This window comes from Aplysia californica, unplaced genomic scaffold (genome assembly GCF_000002075.1).
Source record: "Aplysia californica isolate F4 #8 unplaced genomic scaffold, AplCal3.0 scaffold00034, whole genome shotgun sequence".
Lineage (NCBI taxonomy): Eukaryota > Metazoa > Mollusca > Gastropoda > Aplysiida > Aplysiidae > Aplysia > Aplysia californica.
Genome location: NW_004797304.1, coordinates 1,623,326 through 1,634,684, shown reverse-complemented (window position 1 = coordinate 1,634,684; position 11,359 = coordinate 1,623,326). Strand labels below are relative to the sequence as shown.

General features: G+C 36.6%; 1 protein-coding gene across 1 annotated transcript; it reads left to right on the top strand.

Annotated features, from left to right (window-relative positions):
- Positions 1-2,228: 2,228 nt before the first annotated feature.
- Positions 2,229-11,126, top strand: LOC101856402 (tumor suppressor candidate 2). Its single transcript, XM_005091686.3, has 3 exons — positions 2,229-2,511; positions 6,854-6,968; positions 8,371-11,126. Exons 1-3 carry the CDS (start codon positions 2,357-2,359, stop codon positions 8,455-8,457), a joined length of 357 nt encoding a protein of 118 aa, XP_005091743.1. The 5' UTR covers positions 2,229-2,356; the 3' UTR covers positions 8,458-11,126.
- Positions 11,127-11,359: the final 233 nt, after the last annotated feature.

Here is an 11,359-nt window from a genome sequence, read left to right as displayed (position 1 = left end):
TGCGTTTACAGTTTCATCAAGTGAATAGTAAAATTTCTCTTCATACTTGCAATTGACTGGATCGTGAAGGAAGCCACCAGAGGCAAGCGCAATGGAATACAGTGGATCCCTTGGCAGCAGCTGGACGACTTGGACTTCGCCGATGACCTTGCACTGCTCTCTCACACACATACTCAGATGCTAGAAAAGACCAAGGAACTCAAGAGCCTATCAAGGTGTGTTGGCCTACGTATACACCCGGGCAAGTCAAAAGTAATGAAGCTAGGAAAAATGTCAAGCCCTGTTGTGACAGTGGAAGACAATCCCCTAGAAGAAGTGGACTACTTTGCCTACCTTGGAAGTGTCATCGATGGTAAAGGTGGAACTGAGGCAGATGTAAAAGCAAGAACCGCCAAGGCAAGGTCAGCATTCAAGCAATTATAAAAAATCTGGAAAGCAAGCAACATCTCACTGCACACCAAGATTCGACTCTTTAATTCCAATGTCAAGTCTGTGCTCCTCTACAGCAGCGAAACTTGGAAGACAACAAAGACAGTGCTGAATAAAGTCCAGACTTTCATCAACAGATATATGAGGAGTATCCTAAGAATTAAGTGGCAGGATAGGATAAGAAATGAAGAGCTATGAGAAAGGACAGGACAAAATATAGAAGTAGAAATAGGACTAAGACTAGTGGCATTGGATGGGACACACCTTCAGAAAGCCCAGTGGAAACATCACAAGACAGTCACTGCAATGGAATCCACAGGGAGCACGAGGCAGGGGTACGCCACGAGAGACATGGAGGAGATGTGTGGAAAAGGACATGAGAGAGATGAAGCTCACTTGGAACAAGCTAGGAAGGATGACCCAGGATAGAGATAACTGGAAGGAGCTTGTATGTGGCCTATACCCAGCCAGGGGTGAAAGGCATTGATGAGGATGATGAATAGTAAAAGTTGGTGGACGAGGTGGTGTGGTCTGTTTGTACTACTTCTTTTTTAGTGCTGGTGGTGTTTTTCTGGTTAGATGTAGATTCTAATGTTTGTTGTTTCAACTTTATGTAAAGTAAAAAGCAAAAACTTCATTTTCCGAGAGAGACGAAGATTTGTCTGTCCTTGTTGACGAAAAGGAGCAACAAATCATGTATACTTTTGGTTAGTACTAGGGGGTAGGACTTCAAAATATTCATCAGGTGTGGAAATTACAACTCGTATACAATTTCCTTCTTCCTCTATGCCGTTAAGAAGAAGTAAGTTTCATGAATATTTTGGTAACCTCTTTTGAGGTTAACAAAATGTAGTCCCGTCCATACTCGACAAATAAAAATGGCATGGTGATTAAGAGACTCGCGTCGTAATATGTTTACTCCTACAATAATCCAAGAGGATTCATTTTTACAGAATTTACTGGAGTCTGTGGTGTAGCATTTAGGCGACGTTATGTCTGTGGTGAAGCGGTATTAGTTTGTTATATTGAAAGAATTTGTTTCATGGCTAAGACGGCTGTTAGTAGAGGAGGTTGTACTTTTTTCTTCTCTTTTTTTTTTAAGAATGAAAAAAAAGGAGGGGGGGGGGGGGGAGGGGGCTGTTTAAGCTTCCATGTAGTAAACTTACAGGTCTAACTAATTTTGGGATGTGAATTCAGGAAGTATGTAGCTAGGTTAATCACGACTTCCTCAAAAGCGGTTAATCTCCCTTTGCAACCTAATGGTTATTGCGACAGTTTTTAGTGCCGAAATCGTTCTCAGCACACTAAAAACGGTTAGGGCCGAAACAGTCTAAAGTGGATTTGGACCTTTTTTTTTATAAATGTACCCAAAGATCTTCACCAGATAGCAGATTTATAGTTATGCAATTTTTTTCTTGCCCCCCGTTTTAAGTGACATTTTATCCTTTTTCGAGGGAAACAAATAAGTTTATTAAGTAATAAATTATTAATTTTCATGTTCTCCTGGCCTGTTGTGAAAGGAGTGTTTAGAAGTAAAAATAACCTCACAATTACTAGAAAGGATCATTTAAGTTTAAAAAGATATACAGTTCTTAGAATATTTTCAAAGAGTCTTATAGCTTTCCTCAGATTAGTATGTATACAAAGTTGTGAATGTGTATGAATACTGCAAGTTTCTCGATTCCCTAAAGAGAAAATACAGTTACTAATGATAATCTTTTTTTTTTGGTTGCAAAATAGCGAATGAAAAAATGTGTGTGTACAAGGGTAGGTCACTCTGCAATTCGAGGAACATTTCATTAATTACATCCGGTGACGAGCAGTTCGTTATTTCACAGCTGATTTTTTGAGTTGGTCCATAACTATGCTGATACGTCCCCTTTTCAGTAAAGTATCACATTTTAAAGTACCTTTCTAATGTTACAATATGGGCCAAACAGCATCGAACGTAACGAAAGCATTAGGACAGCCACTGTCGTGGTTGAAAGGTTCGAACAGATACAGTGGCAGTGCTGATGGAGAGCAAGCAGGCAATTCGGTAATTCCCCGCGGAGCAGCAATTTTTGTACACAAAAGACGAGGGTATGTTATTTGTTACATATCATAATTATGTAATCCTTTAGTATTGCTATACTATACCATCAAACAAAAATTAAAGAAACGTATAGCAATAATGCCAATAGTGTTGTAAAAATAAAAGAAGCCAAAAATAAATTTTTAGCCTCTCTATTGATCGTGTAGTAGTGTAGTGTAGGGTAGGGGCAGGGCCAGGGGTGCTTTTTCGGTAGTTCCCACCCCCCTTATTTGAGCCTGACCTACTTCTAGATCTAGATCTATACGTTTGATTCGCGGTGAGCTAAGGTATCAAACCTAACAACAGCAAAACATTAAATTCTGGTAAAATTCAGGGGGGCATGCCCCCCTGAAACCACCCCTTCCTATTTTTGTTAGGTCAGGGGAGCAAGCCCCCCTGAACCCCCCCTACTCTTGGGGCCAAAACCCGTGAATAACAATTGCAGGGTGGGAACTACCGAAAAAGCGCCGGGCCAGGCCAGGGGGCAATTGTTTACTTTCTCGCATTTTATTCCAGGGGATCTAGATCTAGATCTAGATTTCTAGATCCAGATATCTACTTCTGCTTTTTAGGGGCGCTGGCTTGCCAGGTTTTCAGCGGTCCCAAGCCAAATTCTACCCCGATTAGTTTAAGTGCTCCTGCACAATTTTAACGCCTTTTTGCCCGAAGTGATCCCGGTCTCTACCCAGCCTGAGGCGAGTCACGAGTGAGGCAGGACAGGAAGCCGGATTCACGAGTCACAGGAAGTCGGAAGTGATGTCATGCTGGACAAGAATCAGAGTCCGAATAACATTTTTTCATATTCGGACTCGAGTCCGAATAATCACTTCGTCTACTTACAACTTTCCCTCCCGCTTCACACTTTTAGCTACCAGTTAGTTGTCCTTTTTCTACTAACTTAGTCTATTTATTTTATACATGTGCTGGAATATCAACTTCATTTCCGCCGCAAATGAATAGAAGTCTTTAAAATATTTGATTGTTCTTTAAAATCGAGCTATATTCATGGCGCACTGACAGTGGAATTTTAGTTGCAACGGGGGGTTCCCCGCCGAGCGCCTTACGTCGGGGTCACAGGCAGGGTTGGGTTGATTTAAATCAGTTGATTTTTTAAATTTAAATCAACTTGATTTTTAAAATAAAAATCAGTGATTTAAATCACTTTTAAAAAAATGTATTTTTATTCAGTTTTTACACATTTCAACATTCAGAATTCCTTTCCTTGGTTTCATAAAACAGATATTTTATAATAAGGTTTAGTAGACTAATATAATCATGCTTTAAAGTCTGCTTTCCCCCCTTTCACTGTAAAATATAATACAGTATTCAATTTACTTTTTTTTCCATAATTGAAATCAGAGCTGGGTTGATTTAAATCAGTTGATTTTTTTTATTTTAATCAACTTGATTTTTAAAATAAAAATCAATAATTTAAATCACTTTTCAAAAAAATGTATTCAGTTTTTACATATATCATAGCTGCCACTTTCCCGCTAAATAGCGGAAACTCCGCTACATTTAGCTTTTCCCGCAACTTTCCTCCTTCCTCCGCTGGACCGCTCTTGGTCGCAAATTTCATACTTTTTCCCCCCGCGGAAAACACCGAACCGGGAGAGAGACGAAAACGCGGTTTGCGCATGTCCGCCCGTAGCTTTCTACTTCCGTTCTTCTAGGCCCAGCGGCCAGCGCTAGTTTCACATTGTTTATTGTTGTGGAGCAACACAGTGTCGATCGGCCATCGAAACGTTAGCGCGCCGAGTTGTCATTGAAATTGGCGGAAAACCGAGATAAATTGATTCAGAATGCAAAAATAAAAGGAGCTGGAATGAGAAAGAAACAGCCGGTGTGCGACTTGAAAAGTTCATTACAAAACTGAACTAGCCGTTTTTTGCAAAAGAAATCGCGGCCCGCGGCACTCCTGAACAATTGCGGTCCCGTTTGTTTACATGACAGCTATTGGGGCTGCTGCGGAGGTGAATCTAGATCTAGATTTAGATCTAGAAAATCTATCTCTAGATATAATCTAGATCTACACATATTTAGATATATCTAGATTAGATAGCCTAGGCTATAATTTTAATTCAGTTTAGATCTCTAAATAAGAAACACACTACTACAGGGGCACTAAGTGCAAACGGGACCGCAATTGTACAGGAGTGCCTGCATCCTTGATCCGATACTGCTCTACGTCTATGTATGTACAAGTACAAGTTTAAAGTGAAAGAAATCTTTTTATGAGACACAAGCTGGCAAAAAACACTGGATTTTTAGTCACCAAGTCCAAACTGTGTCAAATTGACTCGAATGCTTGTTAGTCAACTTACTGCCTTTATGTATTTTTTTTTTTTTCAAATACTTTTTAATTCAGTTGCATATGGTTCACAATATGACAGTTTTCCCTTCCAAAACCGTAGGCTAGATTTTCCAGTATATATTGCCTCTGGATCTCACTGGTTTCGGAGAGCGCGCGTACGCCTTCACGTGAATTTCCTCCTTTTTAAAAATTTCTGAGTGGCAGCTATGATATATGTAAACATTCAGAATTCCTTTCCTTGGTTTTATTAAACGATATAAGGTTTAGTAGACTATAATCATGCTTAAAAGTCTTACTTTCCCCCCAGTCACTGTAAAATAATACAGTTCTCAATTTACTTTTTTTCATAATTGAAAACCAGGGTTGGATTGATTTAAATCAGTTGATTAAAAAAAAATTTAAATCAACTTGATTTTAAAAATAGAACTCAGTGATTTAAATCACTTTTAAAAAATGTATTCTGTTTTTACATCTTTAAACATTCAGAATTCCTTTCCTTGGTTTTATAAAACAGATATAAGGTTTAGTAGACTAAAATAATCATGCTTAAAAGTCTGCTTCCCCCCTGTCACTGTAAGTAGTAAAATAATACTGTATTCAATTTACTTTTTTTTCATAACTGAAATTAGCATTTTCTTTTTCTTTTTAGACAAACACAAGCTCGCGCACACACACAGACTGTAATAAAATGCAAGTTTATCTATGCATAATTACCCCCCCCCCCCTTCCTTTTAGACTGACATTTTCTTCATTTTTTGTTTGCAGCCATAACTCACTGATATAGCAGATTAAGGCTTTCTAAAATTGCAGTTGCTTAAATTAATCATTAGTTAAAATAAAGACAATGCATTTTGCACTAAAAGAACTTACTTTTAGCCTCCAAAAATCCCAAACTGTGTCGACATTTAAAAAAAAATAAAAAAAATAAAAAAAATCCGATTTAAATTTTAAAAAATCTGATTTAAATTAAAAAAATCGATTTTTTAAATTTTTATTTAAAAAAAAAAAAAAAATCACCAACCCTGGTCACAGGAGTCAGTTCCCTGTCGTCACTCTGTCTTTGCCAATTTATTTTTTTATACTTTTCAACGTACAGTTTTAGGTGTATCCTTGTATATATGGTAATTATCATTCAATCATTGTACCCAAAACACGCATTTTTGCTCTTGAAACTCAAAAAAGAATAGAGACATTGTAACTTGGCTGGTTATTTTGTTAGACGCGCTGAAGTCGGCAATGCTAAATTGCGCCATAATATTAATACATTATGGAAAAAAAAAAGGAACACTTGCTTCATTTTTACTTTCAAATCTTCTTTTAAAAAATGTATTTCTAGTTGTTGCAGTAGTAGTGTATGAAGAAAGTTTAAAAAAGGTTTGCAAACATCCTTTTATTAAATAAAAGTACTTTTGTGTTCCAATTATTATTTAGCTTCACTATGTTTTCATTTTTGTGTTGTAACTAATGAGATAAATAAACTGAATTGGAAAGCTGGCAATTTGAAACACACATCTGGCTTTAGGCAGGTTTAGGATAATATTCAAATTTATTACTTTGTTCAAGATTCACTAGTCTTTAATAAAAGAGGAAATGAATATATTTATCTTTAAAAAAATCCCCATCTGATTCATTATATAGTAATGTTTCCTATTACTGTTAAATCCTCAAGATGACCCTTTAGAAACTGGATGTGTGATTTTTAGTCTTCTGTGTTTGACCTATCCGTGTTATACTGTAGATCACTTGTCCATGTTTTTAAATTGAAATTCTGTTGTGCAAGATTGCCATGTTGCTGTCAGCAGCTGTGAACATCTGTACTTTCAAGTGGACATCAAAGTTCTGTAATCTCATCTTATTTATTTAAAAAAAAGTTAAGTTGTTTTTATTCCTCTGGGCATTGACACAATTGAGATCATACCCATCTGGCCCAACTCGGGTTTTTTGGCATAAATCCCAGCAGTGGAAAAAGTTTCTTGTTACATTTAATGTTAATGTAATAAAGTTATTGTACTGTTTGCTTTGTGTTTATATTTCAGGTCGATGTACTTTGATGAAGATGGTGACTTGGCTCACGAGTTCTATTGTGAAGTCACGGACAGGAAGACCAATAAAATTGTGATGAGACGCTGTATCGACAATCTGGTGCCGCAGGTATATATATATATATATATATGACTTACTAGTGCAGTTGAACTGGCTAGTGACAGCTCATTAGCGGACTTGAGTGGTTGGGTTTCCCAGTCCAAGGCAACCAGATGAGAAAGTAGGGGGTGAAGATTATTTTATGTAGATTTATTCGGCTGTAGCATTAATCTTAAACAGGAAAATGTTCTTGACTTTTCATTTTTCCAATGAACACTTTCCTCCCTCCCAGCGCTCAGAGCGTAACACCTTTGTTCCTTTATACCAGGATGCAGATGGGGTACATCAGTTCTATATTTGCATCTTGACAAAAACTCCAAATCATGATGAAATTTTCAGCTTCTTGAGAAAATTGAATGTGATGATCACTTGTTCACCAAAAAGGAATTAGAATTGGAATTGAAAACATTAGATCAAGCACATTCATCACCCGAATTCTCGTCATAGTTTCAGTGTAAAGCAACACTCATGCCAAGTTTACTTGACATTGAAAAACCCCCCAACTTGCTCCAATTTTGTAAAAAAGCTGATTCTTGCCCTCAAAGGCCACACAAACCATTCAGAAAAGAATTCATAACTTTAACAAGCGTGCATGTCTATAAGGAGATCATTCCTGCAACATTTTTTTTCGCTATATCACACTGTCGCAGATCAGAGTCCTGTGGAGGGCAAAGTGTTAAAAAAGGAGAAAAAAGAAATGAGAGTGATGATAGGCACAGTTATCTTCACAAATGCTTTCATGATAATAGAATGTAGTGATCTAGCTCAAAGGTTTGATCTCTTTTGTCTGCACTGAAATTCTCTTCCTTTTTTTTTTTCTGTTACTATGAAAGTATTTTGGACTTCATATGTGGACATTCTTTCCCTCTCAGCTTGGGGCTGGTCCTGACAGGCAGGTTAAAAATCCGCCGACTAAATTATTAAATTGTGTGGAAGAAAAATCTCCTACGTTAGAAAGAAAAAAATTAACAAAGCTGAACATTTTTTTTTTTGAATGAGACATTAAATTTTTCTTATATGGCCATTGCCTTTAAAAAAATTGTTTTTGCTGTTGTTGAAGATATTATGTATCACTGTAGTCATATTTTGCTTTCAATTTTCCTTTTGTGAAATGTGACAGGACTTGGAACTCCCTGAGAGTGAAGGTGCAAAGTTGCTCAAAATCAAATTTGGGTGAAGGTTTATTTCATTTTCATGAAATTCTTATTTCTATTATTACAGCAAAAATTTTTAAAAATATGATAACATGCAAATCCAATGTGAGCCTCAAGATTCTGACTGCAAAACATTTAAATATTTATTAGATGGTATTAAACTGGCTTTATTCAATCTTATTTATGACTGTAAAATTTTTATATTTATTGAAAATCCATTTTTGAACATCATTGCTTTTTTCTCCTTTCTTTACCAGGGTGAGGTGGAGTACCCATATCCCAGATTGCATGGAGATCTGCCCGTTATTATGTTTGACACAAGCTCCGTACAGCTCTATTCCTAATGCCGCCAGTTAGATAGTCCATGATTGACAGGGAAACGTGGCTGAATTCGATTGCGAGACACTCAGAGTGGGAGTTTCATAACAGAATTTTCTGGGATTTCTCTTTGAGAAATTGACTTGAGAGTTTTGAATATTGCTTCAGCAGAACGCTGCTTTTGATTAAACGGACTGTCTGGATTGTCGATGATTATCTGTGTGAAGTACATCTACGTGGTGAATGTCTGTGGAAAAGAGTGAGACTGCTCCAAGTTCAACCTCATGGAACTTGCTGAAATATTTCTCTAATGAATTTGCTGGAATGTCTCATCCAGGGACCCAATGGAGAAACTTTCACAAACACTTTGAGAAAACGGTTTCATCCAAGAACTTGTGACTTTGAGCTGTGATTATGGATGCAGAGTGTGATTTTTAAAAACATTTATATTGATGTTATGGGTTCAATTCAAAGGTATGGATCTGTGGCATGTGAATTGTTTTGTGTGTGTGTGATCGAGTATGATGGTTTTTCAAGAAAACACAAATGTATTGTTTTTAAGTTAAGATTCTAAAATTCTGAAGTAAATGTTTGTGAGCAAGTATGAGTGTGGGTGATACATGTTTTTGACAATGCTGTCAATTTCCAGTGTTAAACATAAATATGTTTGTACATCATGTGATTGTTGATGCAGAAGGTGATTGATAGTGTGGTGTCTGTTTTTAGAAAAAAGCTTTGGTTCTGTTCTTGTTGAAGTTGAGATCTGTGTGTGTGTGTGTGTTTGTTTGTATTGTAAATGTTTAAGCTGAGCGTGACTTTTTTATTTTACCGTATATGTTCTGCAAAAGCTTGGAGTCAAGAGTATTTAGTCTTTCATGACATTAAAGAATGAATGTGTTTTGTATCAGAACTGAGCTTTGAAAGTGGAATTGTACATATATCTTTTTTTTTCGTTTTTATTTCCCAGCAAAAATGGTTTTGAATCATTGCAAGCAAGGCAGTCTATTTCCAGTTTCATATGTTGGTACTAAAATCAAGTATGCTGTGTCTGAAATGAAATTTTATGTTTGATGAATTTACTAGTATCACAACTAGTAATCTGTTCAGTTCCTTATGAGTGAAGATTTTACTTTTGTTAAGAATTAAAAATTCCAGCTCAAAATCTGAGAAAAAATTCCAGCTCAGAATCTGAGAATGGGATTTGACAATACTCTAGATATCATTCTCAATCTGGTGTAATGGCAGTTTCTCTGTTATTTTTATTATCCCTCAGCTTCTCGTAATTTTTATGATGCCCACCAAATTAGTTGATGCAGTTACTGAGTTACATATATTATAACATATAAATACAGTGTGATATTACTTTTGCGGTCAGTCATCGACTCATCTTTAGCATTGACTGCTGGAGTGACTTGTATTTTGTTAAGAGACTTGCAGTGAGGTGGCACGCAGCTTTGTTTCTGAGAAATAAGGAAACAAGTCAACTGAACCTTTACACATATATGTTATGAGTCAGAATGTGGCTTAAACCACTGAACATATATATTACTTTTAAGATGTATCATCCCAAAAAGACAGGTTGCAGTGTTGGTCTCATATTTTTCGTTACAGTGAATTAACTTTTCACATTAATTAATCCCTTTTTTTTGTTTCTGATAAAAAGACAAAGTGGGCAAAATGCCAAAAAGATTATTTTCTTATTAGTGAGAGTTTTCGGTGTTCTCTTCAATAATGTACATTTTGTTTTAGGCTGTCATATAGGTTTTTTGTGTTTTCCATAACATTCTTAGGAGGAATCCTCACTTGTGTGTTTTATATGCAAGGTGTCAAGGCATTCACTTTTTATTGCTTCTCTCTATACATGTTCAGCCTGTAGAAGTATACAATTTCTAGTCTTAAGATTCAGATTATTTTCATTATTGAGAATTCTCCCTCTCTCGATATTCGCCATATGTCTTGATTGGATCACTTTTCATTGGAAAATTATTTACTCTTGCCTTTTGGATGATTTGCAAACATTTTCACACATTGTCCATTTGAATCAAGAGGTGTGGTTTCCATGGCTGAGACCTTTCAACGTGTGGCCGTCAACATTTAAGGTTTCAAATTAGATCTTAATTTAGCAGGTTGTCAAAAGGTGCCACTGTTAGGCTATATCTTTACTCTCACTCTGTTGTTTCTGTGTATCTTGCCTTGATCTTTCCCAGATCTACATGACTACAACCATGTCCATGTGCCTCTTTTGAACATGTACTGACCTTGACCGTTGGCCTGACCAGATCAATAAAATCAAATGGGCTCCTCTCTCTAAGGGAGTCTTTTGGTGGGGACTTTCATGTGTCCAGAAACCTTTTTCTTTTCGTTTCACTATTGAATGAATGTCTTTTATGAGTTGACGTCTTGTATCTGCATGGTTGTATATTGTGAAAAATCTGTTTACTTTGGTCATTCCTAGTCAAGTGTAGGAGGAGCCAGTAATGAGTCTGTTTACTTATTTACCCAGACTGAGTGTTTTCAGCGTATCTCGATATTTTCCAAATAGTTGTTTTGTCTTTCATATTTTAGCGTTTTCTCCTAGACCTGGCCTTTCCTAAAAATTGGCCATGGAATCTAGTAGTGAGGCACTGAATAAGTAGACAGTCCCTGCTGTTTGGTTCTGCATATAAAGATTCATTAAAAAATATTTCTTTGACTGACAGTGTTGTAAAGTTCAGTTATTCTTTGTTTCAGTGAATTATGATTTTTGTCTGTCTGGGAATGTTGGCGGTAAAAATTGACCACCTTGTGACTCGGTTAAGAAACCTCAAACTGCCAAGATTGACGACATATGAATGCAGCAGGGGTGTGTGTTTGTTTGCATGTTGTGTGTGTGTGTTTGTGTTTGTGTGTGTGTGTGTGTCTTTGTATGTATGTGTGTGTGTTTGTGTG